General features: G+C 41.9%; 2 protein-coding genes across 2 annotated transcripts; one reads left to right on the forward strand and one right to left on the reverse strand.

The window, feature by feature from the left end:
* Positions 1–5,605: 5,605 nt before the first annotated feature.
* LOC307031898 (uncharacterized protein) lies at positions 5,606–26,188 on the reverse strand. Its single transcript, XM_079669470.1, has 16 exons — positions 26,166–26,188; positions 13,905–14,007; positions 13,108–13,449; positions 12,275–12,568; positions 12,050–12,175; positions 11,553–11,677; positions 11,288–11,392; positions 11,012–11,116; positions 10,700–10,744; positions 10,179–10,292; positions 9,969–10,058; positions 9,315–9,563; positions 8,657–8,749; positions 7,099–7,236; positions 6,752–6,859; positions 5,606–6,585 (listed from the first exon to the last, which is right to left on the reverse strand). Exons 2-16 carry the CDS (start codon positions 13,996–13,998, stop codon positions 6,436–6,438), a joined length of 2,178 nt encoding a protein of 725 aa, XP_079525596.1. The 5' UTR covers positions 13,999–14,007; positions 26,166–26,188; the 3' UTR covers positions 5,606–6,435.
* Positions 21,831–23,005, forward strand: LOC307034519 (E3 SUMO-protein ligase ZBED1-like; the record flags this gene model as incomplete). Its single annotated transcript, XM_079673346.1, has 2 exons — positions 21,831–22,290; positions 22,460–23,005. Exons 1-2 carry the CDS (start codon positions 21,910–21,912, stop codon positions 23,003–23,005), a joined length of 927 nt encoding a protein of 308 aa, XP_079529472.1. The 5' UTR covers positions 21,831–21,909.

A 26,188-nucleotide genomic window follows, 5' to 3' on the forward strand; every position in this document is an offset into this window, starting at 1 on the left:
TTGAAATCTCTCCCCACTTTTGGCCTCACCCCCTAAGTAAAATGACTTCCCGCGGCTATGACTCTACAGGTCAACAGATTATGTTATTTTGAGGGATGATGCCAATCTTTTTTAAAGCAGATCAACAAATAGCCAATATACATGTCTGCATCTGAAAATGTAAATGACACCATTGCTCCCTTCAATGTACATGTATATATACGGCTGGGTACCTACCGAAATAATCTGGTACCAAGTAGTATCGACTTCTCAAGTCAAAGGATACCTATCCTTATCATAATAATCATCTACATGGGGCACTGGGAAAGTCAGATGATGTCAGTCTGCATAATAATTAACCATGTGCTGCATAATAATTAGCCATGTGCTTCTGGTAACTAGAGCATATAGCCTGTCTGTATCCCCTAGAATGACGCACAAACATATATGCCCTAAAGCTGATGCACCGGACTGCTAACCATGCTAAGCCGTTAGCCCCTAAGTAGCCGTTAGCCCCGTTAGTACCTGTTAACTGTGTTCGTTATTCTCCCGACCAGGAGAGAAGCTTTAAAATAGGAGACTAAATGGAGTCTCTGTGAAAGTTCAATTGGGTACTTTAATTTAAAAAGGCGCGGGTTGGTCACAAGCATGATATTGTTCAGTCAGACAAACAGCTGTGATCTGGCTCTCCTCGATAGGGAAGAGAAGAGAATGGATCTCTCCTCCGGTGCTGTTTATATATCCTCTGCTGGCTCCTCCCCGCCAGCCGGCTCAACTCGTCTCCAATGTCCGTTATTGCATTTAAACAGAGGATAGGTTCTTTTCACATTCAATATATGCTTAACACGCCGTTTCTCCTCATATTCTCTTTCATCACTTTTCATTTAACACATTCTAAACGCTGTAATCAATACTCTAAACAATACTTCTCGGCTCGTTTGGTTTCCGGTCATTCCGGATGTTGTCACATGCTACTCTCGTCTGTAAACAATAATGTATTCAAATAAACTGTACCTTCATTTAATATTCAGCATGGTAGTATCTCGACATCTATAGTTGTAGTGTTAAATCAGTAGGCTTCGGTTTTCACCACTCCATATCATTTCGCTACTAAATTCACCTCTTTAGGAAATCGTATATTAGCCACATGCTAAATGCTAACCGGAGATGAAGGATTTTCAGAATAAAAGCTTAACTGCTTGTGCACAAGAATTTCTGTTTTTTCAGTATAAAAGAGCATTAAAACTGACGGCATGTTTAAACTACATTTCCCCATTAAAACATTGATTTTAATTTCTAACATACCCCAATCAGGTTTTAAGGGTAGCCTACTGGTATCATAATTCTGATAAACGATACCCACACTTCTAATCCTGTTATTTACAGATAAAATACATACTCACCACAGAACTTGAGCCACAGCAGAGGCACTACGGTCGTCTGACGGCAATCTACAGCAGCAATCTGCAGCAGCAACAACAGCATTGACATTAAAAAAGTATTGCCGTTTTTCCCTTGCTAAAATTTGGCATAACTTTGGAGCGTGGCTTGGTTAAAAAGTGAGCGCCCCAGCCTCTTAATTAAAAGACAGTAATGTAAACTCGTACTGCTCGTTGACCAAAGCTTTCGTTTGAAAGCTAACGTTAATCCTAATGCGACGTTAGCTAACAATGGCTAAATTAACAGATAGCATTAAGTAACTACGAACCAACACCTTGCGGCGGGCCCCAACCGCCATTTTCACAGAGGAAACGTAGCACATGGTAATTCAACAGCACGAGAGCAAATAACTTCATGACAGTTCATTAACTTATGTTGGTGACTTTCAATGCATTATATTACATATAGTTACGCATTAACTAATATTCCAATGTATTCCAACCATCCATACTTACCGATCCAAGCTGGGTAATGGCGGGACAGAGCTGCCTTCCTTGCTGCTGTCTTCTTCCACAAAGAAATGCATTGCGCGATTTCGCGGGGTATATTGCGGTGGAATTGATACATTTATTTGATTGACTCATTTTATCCCAACATGACCTAAACAAGTTCATGTACTCTCTCCACATAAAATGTAGATTCTACTCAATACTATTACATTTTGCTTCGGAACATGAGGCAATTGTATAACATTCACACAATAGGCTTGGATAAATCCAACAGATGGCCAGTCCCCCTTTTTTCAGTGTAGCAACAGTTTCTACCTCTCACCCTATAAAGCCTGCAGCATAGTGCATGATTAAAAGATTAGATAGCAAGGGCATATATCAAGATAGATCAGAAAACAATATTCCCTAGTCCATTTTGAGAGTCCATGCCTTTGAAGAAACCTGTATCCTATCTGTATTCTCAATTACTTCTCAAGGAGCACGTATCTTGACCTGTATAATGATCGCTGTGTCTTTTGTCTAAAACCCAAAAGGGCCACAGCCAAAAACCAAGATGGCAACGGCCAATAACGAAGGACAAGAGGGCAAGAAAACACGATGATGATGGCCAGAGGTCTAAGTGATGATTGCCTGTGACCAAGATGGTGATGGGAAAATCACAAGGGGGCTATATCTGTGGCTCTTTTATCCAAAGGGACTTTCAATAAGTGCATTCGACCAGGAAGATACAACCTTGAGGAAAACAGAATCATATAAGTACATCAGGTTTCATAGAGCCAAACATTTCAAGTGCTACTCAACTGACTTTAGATAAGCCAGCCCTTTATTAGTATATAAGTGCTTTGTTAGTAATTCTATCTCTGGAAGTGGAGTCCAAAGAGATGAGTTTTCAGTCTGAAGAAGATGTGTAAGCTTTCTGCTGTCCTGATTTCAATGGGGAGCTCATTCCACCATTTTGGAGCCATGATAGCAAACCCACGTGTTTCTGCTGATGGGAACTTGGGTCCCCCTCGCAGTGCGGGTGCAGCGAGCTGTTTGGCTGATGCAGAGCGGAGTTCACGTGCTGGGGTGTACGGTTTAACCATGTCCTGGATGTAGGAAGGGCCAGATCCATTCGCAGCATGGTACGCAAGTACCAGTGTCTTGAAGTGGATTTTAGCAGTTACTGGAAGCCAGTGAAGGGAGCGGAGGAACGGCGTGGTGTGGGAACATTTAGGAAGGTTGAAGACCAGAAGAGCCGCTGCATTCTGGATGAGCTGCAGAGGTCTGATGGCACATGCAGGCAGAACAGCCAGGAGAGAGTTGCAGTAGTCTAGGCGTGAGATGACGAGAGCCTGGACCAGAACCTGCGTGGCTTTCTGGGTCAGCTGGGGACGTATCCTCCTGATGTTGTAAAGAGTGTATCTGCAGCAGCGGGTTGTAGCAGCGATGTTTGCAGTGAAGGACAGTTTGTTATCTAGGGTCACACCTAGATTCCTTGCAGTCTGAGTCGGGGAAACAACAGAGGGGCCGATGTTGATTGTTAGGTCAGGAGTGGGACAATCTTTTCCTTGAAGAAAAAGCAGTTCAGTCATATATACATATATATATTACATTCTTGTTTTTCCTTTAAAGTGGACCTATCATATTTGAATAATATAGTGTAGGACCATACCTATATAAGGCATATTTATACTTTTTATTTTTCGAAATACCAAACAGATCATGCATTTTAGCCATTCCTCATTTCGCTCAATTGAACACTTTCTTTGCATGGGCTGATTCTGTGAGAACAGCACCACCTACAGGCCTGGCATATGCACTACAGCGTCTCCAGCGCTTTCCAACGGCAATGTCCGTGGCTGTCTCCTCCTGATTGGTGGAGTTGGCCCAATAGCCGTAGCGCCACTTCTGTGACTTCATAGAAGTGTTCAAATCTGGATCAGTCTGTATCAGATCCGTTGCAGCCCCTTTTTAAGAGATTTGGGTATAGAGGAAAATAGAGAGGGTTGTGCTTTCTGACACTTGGTGAGTTCCCTGGAACACCGGGGGACACATATTCATGTATACAAGACGTACAAAAGTGCATTTTGCATGATAGGTCCCCTTTAAATAACCCTGTATCCCACAAAAATTACATTCCCATACTTCTCAATTACGTTTCGAGGGTCATTTATTTTCTCCTCGGTAACGATCGCAGTTTTTTCTGTCAAATAAAACCAATATGATGATAGCCAATAACCAAACTGGGATGGCAACGAACATACAAACTGCTTTTCTTAGTCCTTGAGAGTGCATGCTTTAAAGAATCCTGTTTGCTACAAAATGACGTTCCCATACAGCTGCTTTCTCAATTATGTTTGAAGGGCATTTATTTCCCGAATCGTAGTTTTTGACATGTGGTTACTGTTTAATTAAAAGAAAACAAGAATGTAAGAAAACACTTCAGGTTCAGTGGACCATCAGTCTTTAAAATAAGTCTTATGAGGTGGTTAATGTCGTAAATTGACAGAAAACAAGACAGAAACACGACCAGTTTCCGACGATAATACTACTTAAATGCTTTAAAACATCCTGTTAGGTTCGAAATAATTAGGCTTGAATAAGTTATTTAGCTAAATTGAAACATTTGAATTCACACAGGAAACAAACACAAAGAAATGGATGTTTCAGTTAAAGGACCTGCAACCTTATTGATCGTTAATCCATCCTCACAATCTCCAACTGCGTTTCTTTCAACCATGACTTGGATGTTTCCCAAACTTCAACTCAGTCATTGAGCCTGAGTAAAATCAGAAAATGATCTTGGATGTTTGTTTATGTGGAGGTCAAACAAACACTTAATGCTCAGACACAACAGACGTTCCTGGGAGATTGTGAAAGTGGCCTTAAAAACTCGCTAATTAAATGCAAATGATTATGTTAATTGTTGTTGAATTCTCCGTGTCAAAGTAACCTGCATGTGGAAACTAATCGATCTCATTAGAGCGTAACTGAGTCACAACAAAGCGTCTCCAGATCACCCTTTGTTTCCGCACAGCTGTTTGTTGGCGCTTAGCTAATTGTAATGCAGGCTTACTAATTACAGACTGCTGGAGCAACCTGGTCTCACCAGAATGCGTGACTCCACCACGACTCCTTCAGACCGCAGTGCGTGGTGGAGTCACAAACTTTGCTTTAAGTGTCTGCACTTACGGCTTCTTTTATTTTATTTGTATTCATAATCATTTGTATTTTTCATCAGAATGTATTATGGTGCATTAGTTACGAATTTTTGTTCTCAAAAAACAGTGCATTGTGTGAAATACAAATTTGATTTTTATTAAAATTAGTTAGTTTTTAAGGAAGGCCAGAGCTTCAGCTGTGTCAAATAGATTGTTCCCTTTAGTTTACGTTATTTAAAAGATAATGATCAAGTCCCCTTTATTGTATTACGAGCGTCCATTCCCATTGGATAACGGAGAATTGTACACCCGGAAGTAAGTTCTCCTTACTGTCGATTGATTTTACAGTGATATCTGCACTACTCATCAACTCAAAAACACCAGGTTATCCTTGTTGATTGGTTTAAATTGTTTGCAATGCTTTTGTAATTTTCCCCTTCGATTCGGAGAAACAAATACGTGTTCAGTTTAGGATGGCCGAAGATACTACACTACCCAGAATCCTCAGCTATTGTTCCGCTTTGCCTCAAGCTCTGTGATTGGTTGACCTCCAACTGCATTCCATATGAAAAAATACGAAATGAGACTGTAGACTGAAAGAGAAAAACTGTTTATTTGAACAGAAATCATGTCAACGTGTTTTCAGTCAACAAAACTAACTTATCTGGTTTTGGGTTCAAAACATCATATAATTAAAACAGATCACCTTGAAATTAAACATGATCTTAAACATATTAAAAACACATTTGGAAGTTGACAAGGCCGTACGAAAATATCAAAATAGTACATCAGCTTCATGTAAATACAAAAATAAAACACTTTTTTACATCTTAACTACATAAACATGAATAGTGAATTATATTTTGACAATTTACACCGTCAACAAAACAAGAGAAATAATTACAAAGCTCTGCTAAGATCGATTATACATTTTGAAATCAGGTAAACAAACATTTCTTATAGTTTTTGAGGAACTTGCATTAGATCACAATTTGTATTAATAAGAGTGGAGTTTTTTATATTTCATTAAGATATTTATATAAAAGAGTAGATTTAGTTAAATGTAAAAGCAGTGGCAGCTAAATTAAGGCAGTTCACCTCAACACCTGTTTAAACTGTTAAATGAACCTGAATAGCAAAAGTAAAGTGTGTGATTCTATAAAATGAATGGTTGATCTCTGAGTCTTTCTGTTCCTGTGAATAATATTCAGATATTTTATAACGTTGTAACTTTCTCTCATGGCTTTTTGCTGTTGCTGATAAATCTGCTCCGTCACTTCACACATCACAACACGAGGACAAGTTCAGATTAACTCCAGCTATTTGTTGCTAGGCAGCCAGTGAGCAGAAGTATATTTGTAACTTTTGATAAATGCAGGGTAAGATGAGCACAATGAGAGCAGAACAAAGGGTAGTTAAAGTCTTTAAGGTATTGTCACACATAGTTCATATTGGATCTCTTGTTTTTGGTTGAAGAGGACGACCTGCAGTTTGTCTCCAGAGCTCAAGGACTTCAGGTCCCTCCACTTCAGCTCAGTGGGAGCATGATTGCGACCATGACCTTCAACCCACATCTGTAAAATACAAAATCACTGACTTACAAGCGGAATCATTAAATAATTAAAATAATAATGCATTATTTTTTAATATTCTTATTCTTTAACATATAATGAAGTGCTGAATGAAACAAATAAGAACAGGTAAAATGCAACATAAAGTGAACAATCAAGAAGGACTCACGGTGACATCTCTTCCAGCCTTGAGTTTGAAAGATTGTGTAAATGTGTACGTGATGGATTTGTTGTTGTTAACCTGCAGATCTAACTTCCATTGTCCCATCCCTTTGTCCTGCAGGAGGTCACATACGGGGAGAGAGGATGAGAGACAGAGAGACTAACTAGAGGTGACCATTGAAATCACTTTTTACAAATGACACAAAAACAGGAGAAAAGGGATTCTTAAAGTTAAACAGGTGATTATGAGAGTTTGAAGAAGAAGAAGAATTAAACAGCTCATTTGGAGTATGCTTAAATTATATTACTCACTCTCATAAAGCGCTCATACAGAGTTAATGCTCACATCATTACCTCAGTGGAAGTGTTTCTGAGACGGATATATGTGTGCTGTTGGTCGACCTCAATATTAAATCCTGGGTCTGAGGTCTCAGCGTTCGGGGTGAGGGGTGGTTCCACTGATCCAGACCCTTCACAGTTTCCTTCCTGAAACTAAGGGAGAAAACACAGAGAATATTCATCCATCATCTTTGACTCAGCTGTTTGATCCCTGTGACACGCTGTGGTCCATCTCATTTGGTGTCTCAATATGTGTTCAGGTCTAGTTTGAGTTGTCTTAGTCTCAAATATCAACTACTTGTGAAGAAGATTTAACTATTTTTGTGTGTGTGTGTGTGTGTGTGTGTGTGTGTGTGTGTGTGTGTGTGTTGTTGTGGATATTTTAAACTCGTCAATACTGTAAAGATGTACAATGAGAGTAATCAATAATAAACTGGTGAAAGCAGGCAGCGTTGTCTTTTAAGATCTTTATTCGAGGCGCCTCGAAGGTACATGTCTCACAGAGTATAGAGTAGTCTGCAGGAGTGCACACAGGGTATAATGTGTGTGTGTGTGTTATAGAGGACTGATTGCTGTGCAGGAAGTAAAAGATAAGACAACTACAGAAAACTATTATCTTACAATGCTCCCTTAGGGAGGGCCGCATTCTTCAGGTACGACCTTGGCGGGATGCTCCCTTGTGGTTCAACAGGTTGAGTTGCTCCAATACAATTTCTAAGCATAATATAATCATTTGGCTTTACCATATAAAGTAACATAAGAAATTGCCACTACAGTGTGTGTGTGTGTTTGCGTGCGTGCGTGCGTGCCTTGCTCTCCACCTCTTTCTTTAGGTCCTTCAGTTTTCTCTCAGCCTCCTCTCTTCTCCTCCTGGAGCTTCTTCTCAAACTGATATTTAAAGAGGGATAGAGATATTTTAACACACACACACACACACACACACACACACACACACACACACACACACACACACACACACACACACACACACACACACACACACACACACACACACACACACACACACACACACACACACACACACACACACACACACACACACACACACACACACACACACACACACACACACACACACACACACACACACACACACACACACACACACACACACACACACACACACACCAACTTCTTGTGGGATGTAATTAGATATAGATGCAACACTATTTATCTTATTGGACAAAGTCTTAAATTCCACCTCTAGTTGACCCTGACCATGACTAATGTCCTAATGATTTTTAATTCAGTGATATCTGAACGATTAGAATTAACTTCTGTATTCTGTCCCCTTCATCAAAAGTTCAGTTCAGCTAGTGTCAAACTGGATTGTTACCACTTCAATACTTGCTTCATACTTGAAGGCCAGATAAAGGAAAGGAGATAAGAAACATGTCAACAAAAACCAGTGGCTTCAATTTTAAAAATGTAAATACTCTGACTATTAGTTTGGTTTATGTAAATCAACAAAAAAGTAAGAAAAAAACAAAGTCATTAATATATAAAGAACTAAAAACAACACATAGAAACTGAAACATCATGGAAGATGGACCTCTTTTCTCGTTGCCTCCAGATCCTTTTGCATGTTTTCACTTTTCTGCTTTTCATCTTTCAGATTCTGGATATCAGCTAAAAGTGCATCCGTCTGGGAGGAGAGAGGATTACAGAGAGAAGACTTTCAGATACACAACCAGACATGAAGGAAGTGTGTGTGTGTGTGTGTACATGTCTCTTAAGATGGATGATTTCTATGTCCTTGCTGTCCAGGTGACTCTTTGCTTTCTTTAGCTCGTCATCAGTGATAGTCCAATTCAGCTCGGCTTGATCTCTGTCTTCCAGCTCTCACACACACACACACACACACACACACACACACACACACACACACACACACACACACACACACACACACACACACACACACACACACACACACACACACACACACACACACACACACACACACACACACACACACACACACACACACACACACACACACACACACACACACACACACACACACACACACACACACACACACACACACACACACACACACACACACACACACGTTTCAACTTCTTGTGGGATGTAATTAGATATAGATGCAACACTATTTATCTTATTGGACAAAGTCACTGGAGGATGTTCAGCAGCTCAACAACATGCTCTATTGCTCTATATACTAGGAAACACTTTAAACAAACCTTTTTCTGCAGCTTCTCCTCCAGGATGTGAGCTTTCTTCTCAGCTTCCTCGCTCCTCAGCTTCTCCTCCAGGATGTGAACTTTCCTCTCAGCTTCCTCCCTCCTCAGCTTCTCCTCCAGGATGTGAACTTTCCTCTCAGCTTCCTCCCTCCTCAGCTTCTCCTCCAGGATGTGAACTTTCCTCTCAGCTTCCTCCCTCCTCAGCTGCTCCTCCTCAAACTTCTGTCTGGACACCAGCGGCCGTTTTATCTGAAATACAGAGAGGCAGAGATCAGGAACATGTTCAGTGGAGAATTTGACTCAACATGACAAATATCAAAGCTTCTGATTTTGTGATTTTTTTTCAGATTTTTCAAGTACAGTTGAGAACAGTTCTACAGCTGGAACCGAAAAAACTCAAACCAAGTTACTTTGAATTAAAACAAATGACAGGGAGCCACATTAGAGCAGTAAAGACGAGGCAATGTGCCAACAAAGAAGGGGAGAAGACTGCAGACATGGAGGAAACCAAAGTTGGGTTTACGGTTATAAAATCAGATTTACGTGTGTTTGTAAAAAAAATTCAAACAATAAAGTCGTAAGAACACAAAAAAAGCAACAAATTCAACAAATGTATTAATGATTATTCCCAGAGGTAACCAGGATGCTCCAAACCTCCACTTCCTCCATCAGGGTCTGCAGGCTGGTCTCCATCCTCTGACCCTCCTCCTGGAGCTGCTGGACTTCAGCTTCCTTCACTTCAACCTGAGAGGAGAGAGAGAGACATGTTTTATCATTGATACCATTCTACATGTAAGGGCCGGGTCGATTAGTTACAGTTTACACTCAGGACTTCAGCCCAGAGTTCAGTAAAATATCAGAAACCTCTTTGGTTTTGGTGTCTGTTTTCTCCTGTTGGGCCTCCAGCTTCTTCTGAAGGTTCTCCACTTCCTGTTCAACTTTATCCTTCTTCTTATGCAGTTTTTCAACTCTGAGATCCTGAATTATATCAAGACATGTGACTATTGTAAAATGACCCAGCAAACATAATTAAGCATCTAATATACTGTATAATATATATCTCTGAATAACATAAATTCTGCTTTTCAATGAAACATTTTCTGTGTAACTTTAATTCAGGTGGTTGAAAAAAAATGGTTCCTCCTGGGTCTTTAACCGACATATTGAGATTATTTTCTACTGATTCTTCTGCTTTCACAAAACTGTGCAGACCTTTATCTGGTGATGAATGCAGTCTGATTATCATTTCTCAACATATCAGTCTTTTAATCAGACTTATCACAGTAAGTAAAATTCACTTTATGTTGTGGTTAGAATGTACATTAAGAACATGTATACTGTTTATTTTATATATTGCATATTATATTAATCCCAGGCCAACTTACCTTATTATCTTTGGAAGCAAGCAAGTCTTTTTGAACTCTCTCCAGCTGGGGGAAGGAAAAGAACATGTAGAGACAGACGAGAACAACATGAAACACAGCAGTGATAATGATAACATGTAAAGCCACAGCTACACTGAGTACAAACAAAGTAGCTTCAGTGCAGTGGGTCCTAAACATGGTGATGATTGAGTCTCTCAAACAGCTTCCTGACTCTCTGCAGGTTTACAGATGATCACATGAGAGGGGTCAATGAACCCAATGTCTATCTCTCTATTCAAATGAACATTAAAGTTCAAAGATGAAGAGGTGAACCTCTCTGTTCTTGTTCTCCAGATCTCCCTTCAGGCTCTGCAGCTCCTTCTCGTTCCTCTGTTTCTCTGCATGGAGATCCTGCAGCTCAGACTCTTTAGATTCAACCTGAAAGAACAGCAGGAAGATTAACATCATTTATTCACAGTCTAAAAGTAGGACTGTCTGGATGTGGTCTCCACTTGGACCTGCAGGTTTGACCTTGTCTACACTAAGGAGGACATTGAAAGAGACTTCAAACAGGAATCAATGTGTTTCATTATTGAAGTGGAGATGAACCTCTTTCTTCTTGTTCTGCAGCTGCTCTTTCAGAGTCTGGACTTCCTTCTCAGCTTCCTCTCTCCTCCTCTGCTCCTCAAGCAGCTGCTGCTCAGATTGATTTTTCTATGAGAGGAACAGTCACGTTTCTTTAATGATCATTTCTTAAGGTGCCACACAATGACACATGTTTTCATGCATTTCTGGCAGATCCTGTATCTTGATGTGAAGTCTTCTGTGCTTCTTGCTGAGACTTTACTTTTCATGTTGTTGTTTCTCTACTTACCGGTTTGCTCTTATTTTCTACGTTTCCCTTCAAAGCCTCCATCTGCACAGCGTCAGGTTTCATCAGCTGTCTTCTTTCTCCTTCATTGAGAGACTGATCTTCATCCGAACGCTTTCTCTTTGTCTCTGTGTGAAATGAAACGTGTGTTAAGATGTGTTGAAAGATAATCAGAGGAACTTTAGGAAGGGATCGAAGGACATGAAACTTTTCAGGCTAAATGTAGCTGAACAGTTGGTGATTGGTCAACGGCTTAGAGATGTCCCGCCCCTAGTGCTAGCCAATAGAAGCGCGAGTGTTACATAGTGATGTCACTATGTTCAAAACAAAGAAGTCCAATGGAGGCGTTTCAGGCAGGGGGGGGGGAGTTTGTGGGAGATATTATAGCCTTTGCAGACCGTTAACATGCACACAGACCTACAGAACATACAGCACTCAGCTTAATAGGACTCCTTTAATTAACCAAACTGAATCAAGTCACCCGACTGTAAGTGACTTACTGAATATGTGTTCTCTCCACAGAGAGAAGAAAGAAACAGTCAGCAGTAACAGAATGCAAACAGCCAAACTGACGGCTAGACCAATATTGATGGAAGAAGACCTTGACTGGAGCTTAAAGAAATCATCTGAAATGATAAAACACAGAACATCACAGCATTTATATAAAACTTGCTCTCTGATATTGGAGACTAAAGCAGTAAGTGTATCATGAGATTAATGTTTACCTGGAACATGGAAGTGTGTCTGTGTGGTGCGGGTGGTGTTGTGGTGCTGGACTCTGCAGGTGAAGCTGCTGCTGGGTCTCTTCTCCACAGTCACTCTGCTGCTGACAGTATAGAGGTCATCAGGACCTCTGACTGTCTCTGGAGGTCCAGCAGAGAGGAGCTTTCCCTCAGCGTCCAGCCACAACACCTCAGGCTCCGGATACCAGCCTGCAGACTCACACTGCAGCACCACTCCTCCACTCTGACCGTCCAGCCCTGATAAACTGATGACAGGCGGAGAGGGAGGACCGGATGCTGAAGGAAGATAAATGTTTAAAACAGGAGTGTCAGTGGGAGAAACATACTGACACTTTGGACACTAATTAACAATATAATATTAGCAAATTGAAATGTGTATAAGGCCAATAACTAACTAAATTCCCATTGCCCGTTCCTACATAAATGCATTTCTTGAATTCTGCACATTTTTAAAAGCTCTCTGCTTTTTTATAGCTTTACATTATGATTATGTAGCGTGATATTTTTATTAATTAAATGTTTTTCTATATTACTTCCTTCAAAGTCTTCAGTTGCCTCTCTTAATGTCTTCAGCTGGTTTATTAACCTGTACTGAATAGTTTAAAACCATAGAATTCAAGTACCTGACAATCATTTTGCCAATAAGCTTTCTAAATCAGATCAGTTTTGGAAATAGTCCTCGTACAAATATTGAAATACTTAAATGTTGGTCACCATGAATAACACTTACTGGTTGCCGTTAGAGTTTTTCTAAAAGTTATAAAAGATAAATACTACCAAACTCCACCATGAACACAAACTGTGAGTGTACTTACCTAAAACTAGCTTAACAGACGATTGTTTATGCTTTAGAGGAATATCACATGTATACGTTCCCAGATCAGAGAGTTGCACTTCGGAGAGTTTCAGTGAAATGTTTCCATGCTTCAGCTCATCTCTGAACAGCGAGGTTCTCCCTTTGTAGGAAGGATTTCTGGTGTTTTGGAGGTCCTGACCAGCACGCAACACGTTGACAAATATTGGGTTTAAGTCAGATCTCGTCCACTCCAACGTGTCTGCAGTAACATCCATCTCAGGCTCCAGGTGACACGGCAAAATCACATCATGTCCAAGTGTTGCCACTATAGGCTGAGGAGGACCCATTAACTGAGACTGACCTGGAAATAAATGGATGGGTTTTAATAAAGTTTTGTTTATTTTGAACATTTAAAAAGCATTGCTCAAAGCTGTTGAGATAAGGGTTAAGACCCTATTGGTGAGCTTTCCTAAAGCGTATTTTGCTTAATCGTCTATTTACGTTGAGTGGGACCACAAGAAGAACACTTCTAACTAAAGCTTGAGATCAGGAAAATATTCACTGAGGTAATACATCAGGTCCTAGTATGCTAATTCTCTCATAGACTTCTATACAATATGATTTATTTTTAAAAACAGAGCAGTCGCCCCCTGCTGGATATTTAATGAACTTTTCAGACCTCGGGTTGGCGCCTGCATTTAAAAAAATTACTCAATAACAATCTTAACATTTAATAAAATATATCAATGCACAAATCATCAGCATTCAATCCAAAAGCCTCACGTGAGTTCATGACGGTATTGGTGTGTGTGTTACCTCTACAGGAGTGTGTGAGGAGCAGATGGAAAACCAAAACACTGAGAGGTCTGAGTGGAAACTGAGAGGACAGTCTGTCAGTCTGGAGAAGCATCCTGCAGCTCTGAAAATAAACCAGTAAATACAGTGTATACAAACAGGATTTAAATAATATCCTATATTTGAGTACCTAGTATGGGTCAAAGTCCAGAAATGGGTGAACCTTGCCGGTACTCCTTCAAAAATAAAAGGTCTGAAAGGCAGTGGAAATGAAGTTGTAGATTAGTTACATTTGTAACGCAATAAAAACAAGACAAAACAAATCAGAACAAACACAGTAGTGCAATTCGGAAGTGCATGTTTTAAAACTGCATCGGGTTAGACTTAGACCTTATAATAATTATAAATAGTATTTCTCTAAGTATCTAAATCTGTTTTTGTGTCACACATAGATGGACTTTCTTTCTCATACCCTGTACATTGAGATCGGTGTTTGAGTTTTGCGTGCAAGGACACCGCTCCCAGATCAGAACTGATTGGGTGTAACGCGTTACAAAAGTAACGGAGTTACAGTAATATATTACTTTTTGCTTTAACGAAATAATGTAACGCATTACTAATGAAATTTGGGTAATATATTACCCGTTACAATTCTCAGTAACGCAGTTATAACACATTTTAACACGAAATTAAATGGTGTTTTGTTGAATGTACTAACATAGCGAGACATTCCGACACCAGACAAATTGTGCGGGTAGATTAGAAAACCTGGTGTGTTTACCCTTCAGGCTTCGCGTCGGGATCCTCGGGGCAGTTGAAAGTTATGCACCCTCTATTCAAAAAAGAGAACAGAGCGAAAAATACAAACAACAAATTGTGTCAGGTGCGCGTGACCTGCTCCGCTGCGCGTGCATCATTTCAAAAGTGCTTCCACAGCAGTGACACACATCTGTGGATAATCAAATACGAAAATGGTTAAAGCAACCATCACTAAACGCACTGCATCTACTGCAGACAGTAGCAACAGGTCAGATGGGGACATCACGTTACCCTCCGTTGTGGACACTAGCTTACTCCCGCCTGACTCGCCGCTCTCGCCCCCGGAGCAGCAGTCTTCATCGCCCGAAACTAAGCCGCCCCTCTGCGGCCCGCAGGTGCCAGGATACCACGGCAAAACAGAGCCTGCCCAGGTATGTCAAAACAAATACCTGCCTGTACAGTGGGGTTAGGCAGTCATGTTGCAGCTCGTGGTATACAAATAGACAATGGAATATTCATGTGAAAATAGAGCCATATTCTGACATGCCTGTAGAAATGTTGGGTCAAACATAATGCATACAAAGCACGGATGCCTTCACCACGAATGGCTACAAAAAGATCTCATATCCCAAGCTTATTATCAACGAGATGATGTTGCAGCTGAAATGTTCTCCAGGTCACAAAGTCAACCTCACATGATGATGTGATAACAGTTTTCAAGCACAGTAAATATTCTCTTCCCAGAGTATATGATGGGACCAAGGTGATGATGTAGTACATGGTTTTAATAATACTTTTGCTTTTCAATGTTTGCCATTTCAAACCATGAGCTGGTTCAAATCATATTTGCCTTGATTTACAATATGTTCTCATTTGTTTTATCAGTACAGTTTTGAAGCTTTTGTGCTTTTCTTTGCCATAGTCCACTTTGGACTATATGAAATATTTTAGGATTGCACTTTTAACTCACTTGAAATGTTCTCACTTGCTTGGTTTCAAAACATAACAAATGCCATAATCTGTTCATTGGGGACCATGAATGCTATTTTTCATTGCTGTTGCCGGCCACTATTGCTCATGTAAACCTACTACTGCTGCGCCCCCTGTAATATCAGAAGCACCCTGAGTCATTTTGTTCTGGAACCGGGCCTGTACACGGCCATATACTAAACAAACCACAGAGCCCACTCCATGTCCTGTTATGGTTTACTTCCTCTCTGCCTTCTTCTGGGGATTTATCTGACGTCCAGCGCTCCGTCTTTTAACCTCTTTTCCTTTCTCTTTCTTGATCCTCCTTAGAAATCTTCATTATAGTCCTGGACAGTGGCCTGCACTGGTGTATTAACAACGTGTCACATTGTGACAGTTTACTTATTTAGGTTCTTTGGGGTGCCAGTCAGGTCTCTCTCCTGACGTTTGAGATTTGGCTAGTCAGTCAGTTTTAGTAAGTCTGCCCAAAGGTGTAAACATCTCACAGCAAACACCCAACATTGAATGACATTAGAAAATATAAGAAAGGACACAACTCAAAATTATAATCACAAATAGCAAGTGTATTTTTGAATACCCCACAAACAATCAAACAATTAGTCTTCCCACAGTTCAATGTTAAATCCAAAACGTTCCACTTCGGGTTTTCTTCAAAATAAATAAAACAGTCAATTTACCACGGGAGAATGTCAGTCATTTTTAGCAATCCAGTCGGTTTTGAAAATCCAGTCCTGGTTTTTAAGGTGGTTGGGAGATGACCGGCTCCTTTCAGTTTTGTAAACAATAATCCGGGAAGTGAAGCGACAGAAGGGTATGATGACGGTGGACGGTGGATCAGACAACGGTAACACAGACTTTAAACGACCTAACTGCTGGTCTCTAAACAGATGAGCGTGTTGCTCCACGATCCCTCTTGCTGCACACACCTTTCCCTTCCTGCTCCGTCTAACTAAATAGAGGAAAAGGAAATGGAGGCGCCAACCAACAGCGAATCCCTGGCTGGGTGGGCGTTACCGTGAGTGACTACCGGTCACATAAAAACCCTGGTTGTTACACTCCTTCCCCCATGAGAGAAGCCTGACATAGGAAGGCTTTTTCATTGTCCTTATCCCTCCTTATTTTATTTCCGATATTGTTGTTCCAACTTTAAGCTGGAAAACCCACAAAATCCTCTTCATCGCTTTCCTCTTCAAAAATCTTGAGGATACGCTGATGTTGCTTTCTGTCCATCTCTTCAGCAGTGGGAAAGCATGGTTTGATTTGAGCCACATTAACAACACAAATGTTCTCTCCAGTCTCTTCTCGGACCACCTCAAAGTTTAAAGGTCCGACTTGCCTGATGACACGATAGGGACCTTTCCACCTAGGTGCCAATTTGGCCATATAGGATTTATCAGCCCTTGAGTAAGGATGTGCTTTTATCCACACACGATCCTTCTCTGAGAAATCCACATCTCTTCTTCCTTTGTCATAGTTTTTTTTTTGTCTCTGCCTTGCTTTTTCCATGTTGCCGTTTACCATTTTCTGAAACTCGGCTATCTGTTTAGCTGTAGTGTAGGCAGAGGTGTCAGGATCACAGAGATGGGGCTTTAGCTCGACATCCAATGGGCCTTTCAAAGGACGACAAAGGTTTAGCTCTGCAGGGGTGACTCCTGTGGACTCATGCACCGCTGAATTCAGTGCAAAGCGGAATTCTGGTAAGTATTTGTCCCAAGCTTTGTGTTTTTCTTCCACATAGGAAGCTCTCATAGCTTTCACATTCCGGTTAACTCTCTCAGTCAGATTGGTTTGAGGGTGGTACGGTGAGGTCCGTTTCTGCTGAAGGTTCCACCGCCTGCATGTTTCTCCAAAAACAGCTGAAACAAACTGGGGACCTTGGTCCGAGAGGATGAAGGTCGGTACACCCCAGCGAGTCAGAATCTCCTTTGTTAATATCTGGGATACTGCCTCTGCTGTTGCTTTACGAAGTGGAAACATCTCAACCCATCTGGTGTAGTAGTCCACAAAGACAATGAGATAGAGGTGACCACTAGAGCTTCTTGGGAAGGGTCCCATGAGATCAACTCCTAACATCTCTCAAGGTCCATGTACCACAGTCTGCTGAAGTTTCCCTGGAGGTTTTCGGGTCTGAGGTTTGTAGAGCTGGCAAACCTGACAACAACGTACATACTCTCTTACATCAATGCTCATTTTAGGCCAATACACAAGGGCTTGTAGTCTTTTATACGTTTTATATCTTCCGAAATGGCCGGACACAGGATCATTATGATAGTGGTGGAGTAGTTGTTGGCGTAGTGAAGATGGAATGGTAGTTGCGTTTTCAGCGACTTCTCCTTTTTCCATGATTGCATCGTACAGAGTCTGGATGACAGAGTCCTCCTGCTGGGCTTTCCAGATGTCCTCATCAGTAATTTGGAGGTTTTTATAGGTGTCCCTCTTGGAGCGCAGCACAGCAGCACAGGTGGCAGGTTGTGTCTGGGCATCATCCACAGGAGCTCTTGACAGCGCATCTGGAACTGTGTTGTATTTTCCTTTACGGTACTCCACAGTGAAGGAGAATTCCTGGAGACGGAGAGCCCAACGAATAAGTCGAGTTCTGTTTTTTTGCGTTTTGAAAACCCAGACAAGTGAGGAATGATCGGTCACTACTGTAAAGTGTACCTCCACTTCTCTAGGGCCCATACGACAGCGAGGCATTCTTGCTCTGTGGTCGAGTAGTTCCGCTCTGCCTGGTTTAAAGTTCGGCTGGCAAAAGCCAGGACCTGCTCTGTACCGAGATCAGTCTGTTGAGCCAAGACTGCCCCCAAACCGACATCACTGGCGTCAGTATAGACGATAAAGGGGAGTTTAAAGTCAGGATGACCCAGGATTGGCGGTGAAACCAGATGTTTTTTTAGAACCTCAAAAGCAGTCTGACATTGAGAAGTCCAGAGGAACTTGGCTCCTTTCCGTTTAAGGGCGTTGAGTGGTTCGGTTAACTGTGAGAATCCAGGCGAAAAGCGATGATACCATCCAGCCATCCCAAGAACCCTTTGGAGTTCCTTGATGTTCTGGGGAACAGGGAAATTCTGTACTGCCTTTGTCTTTTCAGGGTCAACTTCAACACCAGAGGAAACAACATGGCCCAGAAACTTCAGAGAGGTTCGGAAAAACTGACTCTTTTTCATGTTGACTGTAAGATTAGCCTCACGTAGCTTGTCTAGCACCGATTGTATATCAGATGTGTGTTTTTCGAAGGTGTCAGAATAGATGATGATGTCATCTAAATATACAAAGCATGTCTTTCCCTGTAGGTCCCGAAGTACTATCTCCATCAGCCGTTGGAAAGTAGCTGGGGCGGCGTTCTCAAGTCCAAATGGCATTACTTTGAACTGATACAGGCCAAAAAGGCATATGAAGGCAGTTTTTTCTCGGCTATCCTTATCCATTTGAACTTGCCAGTAGCCACTGTTGAGGTCCAAGGAAGTGAATACTACAGATCCAGCTAATGACTCTAGTATTTCCTGGATGTTTGGTAGGGGATAGGCGTCAGTGTGGGTAGCTGTATTCATCTTTCTGTAGTCCACACAAAACCTTGGTTTGCTATCCTGTTTTTTAGGCACCAGGACAACGGGAGCAGCATATGGAGAGGAAGATGGCTCAATAATGTCTTTTTCTAACATTTCTTCTACATGTTCTTTTATGACCTGAAGTTTAGATGGGGACACACGACAGGCCTTCTGTTTGATGGGCATATTGTGGGTGAGGAACATTTTGTGTGTCAGAGTATTTGTGTTTCCAAGTTTTTCTGTACAAACATCAGAGTTTGCTTGTAGTCGACGTAACAGTTGTTGTTTTCCGAAATCATCTAGGTGAGAAGTGAGGGTTGCAGCCTGTAGGAGGTCAGGGCATGGTGGTAGATCAACCATGCTACCAGGAGGCACAGCAGAGAAGAATGCAAGTTGTGGTGAAAAACCTGTACTCCGACTTTCTTTTAAGAACTGATACTGAGGACAGAGGGTGTCGTATTGTCATACTGATATTCTGTACAAACTGTGAAGTCCACTGAGACAAATGTAACATTTGTGATATTGGGCTATATAAATAAACATTGATTGATTGATTGATTGATACTGGAGCTTCTTATTGCACTTAAACCAGTAGCTGTTCTCTGATACATCAAACTGCAAGCCGGAAAAGAAAATGAAGTCAAGCCCGACCACTGCAGGGAAAGCAAGACTGGAAGCAGGCAGGACGACACAAGGTAATGTAACTGTTTGTGTGTTTAATGTGAGGTCCATATCGCTCCATCCTAAAGGCTGTCTTGCTTCGCCATCTGCCAAGTACAAGGGTCCCCTTGTCCAGGGTTTGAACACATCTTGCTGTCCTTTAATTCCTTTCCATATTTTTTCGTTTACCAGGGTGTAAGATGAACCGGTGTCAAGAATTGCAGTTCCCATCCATGGACCAATGTGCAATGGAACCATCAACTGACAGGGAAGAGTGCCCCCTGGTGGTATTGAAGAAGAGTTGGCAGGAGTAGTTGGTCCTAGGAAACCAAGTGTAGCACGGCCATCATGGGGAGTTTTTGGTTGTTGATATGGGGTTTTCTGAGAAGCAGCCCTGTTAGAGTTCCAGTGCGGGCAGGAATCAGGGGCATGACTTCCCTTACAGCGCCAACAGAACACCTGGGGGGGTCGGTTGTGATTAGGTTGGCTTGGTCGGACAGGGTTTTCTCTGTTAGGAGGCATAGTAGCCGATTTAGAGGCAACATGCTGAGGTGTTTTACTTAGCAAATTCTTTCTTTGTTCATATTGCATCTGGTTCTCCCGGTCCTTCTCCAGTTGCTGACCAAGGCGGACAAGTCCATCGACAGAGATGACTCTGCTACTTCTAAGCTGACTGGCCAGTTGGGGATTGATGTTTTTCAAAATCAACTTTATGATCTCCTCTTCATCAATATTTGGTTTCCAGCACTTGCATAATGACTGGTACATGTAGGCAAAGTCTCTGACGCTTTCACCCTCTCCCTGAACTCTATTGCGCACTCTCTCTGCCAGTTCATCCTCATAGTCTTCTGACAGGAAGGCAGCACAGAACTGGTCATGGAATTCTCTCCAAGTGTGAATTTTATGGCGGCCAACATCCCACCAATCTCTTGCAGTCCCGTGAAGCACATTACGCAGGGTGGCATAAGCTCCTCATCCGTGAGCGGATTTAGAGCCAGGAAATCATCACACCTTTCCAGATATTGGAGAGGGTCAGGTGTAGGGATGGGCATGATTAATCGATGATCGATAATTGATCGTTAAGGATTTTGTCGATTTCGTATTTTTCTTATCGATGATCGGTAATAAAACATCCTACCAGCAGGGGGCGATATAGCGTAAGGAGTCGCGACAGCAGAGAAAACTTCCTGCGAGCTGCTCACTCACAAAGATAACAACATGAAGCGCGCGAAACGAAGTCCGGTGTGGGACCATTTTGAGATAAAAAACGAGTCCGCTCACTGTATACACTGCGACACGGTTTACAAGTACAACACGACAACAACTCCGATGATGTACCACTTAAAGAGCCTTCATCCCAGCGTGTTAAGAGGCACTGAATCCTCCGTTCAGCCCACCATCACCTCAGTTTTAAACCGGAGGAGCTGTGATGCGAAGCGGGCGGAGAAAATCACAGAAAGTATCGCCAAAATGATTGAAGTGGACATCTTCCCCACAAGTGTCGTCGAGGGGAAAGGATTTAGAGATGTGGTTAGTTTACTTGAACCAGCGTATCAGATTCCCTCACGGCGCACTATCACCAGGGTCATAGAAACCCACTACAAGGAGCGAAAACAGGAGCTCCTAAACAAGTTAGCCACAGCAGCTAGTGTTGCTATAACAACAGACTGTTGGACCGCTTTAACAGCGGAGAGCTACATCACTATCACATGCCACTACATTTGCGACAACTGGCAAATGAATTCAGCGGTCCTGCTCACTGAAAGCCTTCCAGGCCGGCATACTGCCGACCTTCTCGCTGAGAAGATGAATGAAGCTGTAGAGCAGTGGGGATTTGAAGCCAGAGTTATCGCCTGCGTCCACGACAACGCGGCCAACATTACGGCTGCCAACAATCCCACCAGAGTCAGCTGGGTGTCTGTTGCTTGCTTTGCACATACTCTCCAATTAGCCATAAATGACGGGTTTGCTCTATACCTGCATCGGTCATCTCTGCAGCTGGTAAACTCGTTAGCCACTTTAATCACAGCACTGTGGCAACCAATGCGCTTAAGGAGAAGCAGGAGCAAATGGGCCTCGCCACCCACCGGCTTATTCAATCGTGCAAAACACGGTGGAACTCAGTCTGTGAGATGTTTGAGCGACTTGTGGAGCAGCGCTGGGCTGTTGTTGCTGTCCTCTCGGACAGAACCCTGACCAAGCTTCAAGATGCCAGGGTCCTGGAGCTGAAGGATGAGCACTGGCGGCTCATGGAGGACGCACAGCCTGTGTTAGCAGCACTTAAGTGTGTCACAACTGCCATGTCTGCCGAGAAGGACGTCTCCATCTCAAACATTTATCCAGTAAGCTTCAGCCTCATCAACACCCATCTCATGCGGAGAGAAGGAGACGAGACCAGAGTAACCGAATTCAAGACCAAAGTGAAGTCCTCCCTCAGCAACAGAATGAAGGTAAACTAACTAATTAGTTGACATGACACTCATAATAAATAGCCGCTGATGACGAGACTGACATAGGCATAGCTAAATGTCGCTTATGTGCTTTGCTTATTTAGATATGGCATATTTTCAAACGTTTTTTATCGATCATCCGACATTTTTCTATAATTTATTTATACAGGTTTGGTCTGACGAGTTTGTGACATCCGCCCCAATGATTGCATCCATGCTGGATCCCCGTCACAAGCATTTGAGCTTTCTTTCGCCACCACAGAGACTAATTGCTAATGCTAAACTGGTTGAACTGGGAGAGGCAATTGATGCAGGTGAGGCGGCTATCCCACAGACTGGGAGAGAGGAGGCGGTGTTGTCATGCCGGGGAAGTCCCACAACTGTCACTGCCACTACGCACGTTTCTGCGATGGCACTTCTCCTGGGGGAGCAATACTCATCTACCCCACAGGACACTGGCATTGAAACAGAGACTCAGAACTTTCTGAGGGACATACCCCCACCTCTGGAGTGCAGCCCGACTGATTGGTGGAAAGTGAACGGTGGAAAGTTTACCAGGCTGGCTAAATTAGCTAGACGCTATCTCTGCATCCCCGCCACCTCGGTCCCGTCAGAGCGGGTCTTTTCAGCCGCTGGACTGACCGTCACTCGGCTCCGTTCACGTCTCACCCCCGAGCATGTTAACATGCTAATTTTCCTCAACAAAAACCAGTAGGTTAAGTAAGCTATAGCCTCCTAACCACCGTAGCCTTTAGTCAGACCGAGGCCTATAACGTGTTATTGTTTTGTGTTTACTATTGTTAGTTAAAGTTTTATATCTAAAATAGGCGGAATTGTATTTATTTTGTTTGAGAACACTGGCTCTTATTTTGTTAATATCCCCGACGCCTCCGACATTTGTTTTGTTTATTGTTTGCACATTTAAACACAGAAGTGAGTTTCTGATACTATTGTTAGTTAATGTTTTATGTCTAAAATAGGCGGAATTGTATTTATTTTGTTTGAGAACACTGGCTCTTATTTTGTTAATATCCCCGACGCCTCCGCGACATTTCTTTTGTTTATTGTTTGCACATTTAAACACAGGAGTTTCTCATTATACTATTGTTAGTTAATGTTTTATGTCTAAAAGAGGCGGAATTGTATTTATTTTGTTTTTGTTTGTTTTAAGAACACTGGCTCTTATTTTTTTAATGTCGCGGAGGCGTCGGGGATATTTCTTTTGTTTAACATTTGCACATTTAAATAAACATAAAAGTGAGTTTCTCACTTCTGTTATTCTGTATCGACCTGCATTAATGTTCACGTGTTCTGTTAACGGTTGTTTTATGGTCAGGCTTCTGTGAGGAGAGCAGTTAGGGGCGGGGTGGAGAGCAGAGGGCTTTTTGAGTGCGTGTCTGTGTGGGCGCGTGCGTGTGGGTGAGAAAGGCTGCATGTTAGGGAGAGGAAGAGCAGCACGTTGTTGAGCGGTTTGTTGTTTTTGGTTGTTTTGGCGTGGTCCCGGCCCACAGTGACCCTTCCTGTAACCGCAATAAAGCTGTTAAGATTGTATACGCTTCGCTCGTCATTCCGACCTGTCCGGGTGGACGTTACAATAGGTCATACAGTTTTTTTGACGGGTATAAATGTTAACGATTAATCGATAATTGATCGTTAACGTCTCACGATGATCGATTAAAGAGATTTCTTAAAATGCCCATCCCTAGTCAGGTGTATCACTCAGTTTCCCAAATGATGGAAATTGAAGTTAACAGGACTCTTTCCCATGAACCTGCTCTTTACTTCCTCATGAATGGTAGACCCCGCAGGTGACCCAAAATTGTCCTCTGACAGTCCAGGCTGTACGGTGGATTGTAATCTGGGGCGGTTTGGAATGGGCAGGGGCTTATCTTCCTTTAAAACCACAGGGTGGGTTTGAACACTCACATGGCCAAAGGTGGTGCTAACTTTGGCTGCCGTCATTTCTTCTGACAATGTATCTATAGTTTTCTTGCATTTGGAAAGCTCCTCATGTAGGTTAGTTATGGTAATAGACATTGGGGTGAGAGCAGAACAAAGATCCTTGAGCAGGTCAGTATGATAGTGATTTAACCGCCAGCCAATGGATGTATTGAGCTGTGTTTGCAGATATTCAAACTGCTTATCCATATGTTTGACAACTTCTTGTTGTTTTTCATGAAATAGGCCTGTCAGGGCTTTGTTTACTTGTTCATTATGAGTTGTGATTTTGTTTGTCATTTGTTCCATGTTATCCTTTAGCTCCTGGCGATGGTTATGTTGTTCCTCAATCATTTTCTGAAGCTGCTGTTGAATCCTAGAGCCAGAATTATTTACCTCTAAGGCAGAAGTTACAGGTTGAGGTCCTCCATTTCCATTGATGTCGTTTTTTACAGCAGTTTGAGGAGTTAAGGGATTAGCCAACTCTGAAAATCCAGTGAGCTCCATGTCCAACAGTGAATATGTTGTGGGAGGAGACTCGTGAGAAGGTACTGTATTTGATGTAGGGGACACCACCAATTCTCCTCCCATTTCCTGCAACAAGGATTCTGAATAAGCAGCCATTTTGTTGTCCTTTGTTCTCTTTTTCCCAAAAATAAAAATAAACAAGGTGTATAGGTCTACTAGCCACAGGGGTGGGTTTCTTTATTTAGTTATTTTCTTTTATCTTTGTCATTCAACAATATTTCGTCTTCGGTCCCATCTGGGGTGCCATTTTTTATGTGACAGTTTACTTATTTAGGTTCTTTGGGGTGCCAGTCAGGTCTCTCTCCTGACGTTTGAGATTTGGCTAGTCAGTCAGTTTTAGTAAGTCTGCACAAAGGTGTAAACATCTCACTGCAAACACCCAACATTGAATGACATTTGAAAATATAAGAAAGGACACAACTCAAAATTATAATCACAAATAGCAAGTGTATTTTTGAATACCCCACAACTAATCAAATTAGTCTTCCCACAGTTTAATGTTAAATCCAAAACGTTCCACTTCGGGTTTTCTTCAAAATAAATAAAACAGTCAATTTACCACGGGAGAATGTCAGTCATTTTTAGCAATCCAGTCGGTTTTGAAAATCCAGTCCTGGTTTTTAAGGTGGTTGGGAGATGACCGGCTCCTTTCAGTTTTGTAAACAATAATCCGGGAAGTGAAGCGACAGAAGGGTATGATGACGGTGGACGGTGGATCAGACAACGGTAACACAGACTTTAAACGACCTAACTGCTGGTCTCTAAACAGATGAGCGTGTTGCTCCACGATCCCTCTTGCTGCACACACCTTTCCCTTCCTGCTCCGTCTAACTAAATAGAGGAAAAGGAAATGGAGGCGCCAACCAACAGCGAATCCCTGGTTGGGTGGGCGTTACCGTGAGTGACTACCTGTCACATAAAAACCCCGGTTGTTACAACATGTTAAGAATTTACAATCAGAATGGAGTATTCAACTAAGCCGTGTAATAAAAGTTGTTAGTAGCCTTAAGGACCTACAGTTGTTATGCTATACCACATTGTCCTTCACTGGATGTACAATAACTACATTTTAGCATTTAAAATACCTAGCCATTCTTTTGCGGTTATTTTGGTGAAAGTAACTAAAAAGTAACTAAATTATTGTAACTCATTACCTTTCAGAGACAGTAATATTGTAATGTAACTTATTACTTTCAAAAGAGAGTAATAAGTAATATGTAATATATTACATTTTGGAAGTAACTTGCCCAACACTGGAACTGAATGACATTTAAATGTGTTTAAAGCATTTGAACCAACACAAAGGCTATGTAAAGACATTTGTTTCTTCTACAAACTATTTGTGTGGTCTGGTTTCTAAAATATAAGTTAAAACATGTGTAACAAAATAAATTCACAAGCTGCCCGACCTGTTTCAAGATGTCTGAAAAGC

Source organism: Notothenia rossii, assembly GCF_949606895.1.
Source record: "Notothenia rossii genome assembly, chromosome: 3".
Taxonomy (NCBI): Eukaryota; Metazoa; Chordata; class Actinopteri; order Perciformes; family Nototheniidae; genus Notothenia; species Notothenia rossii.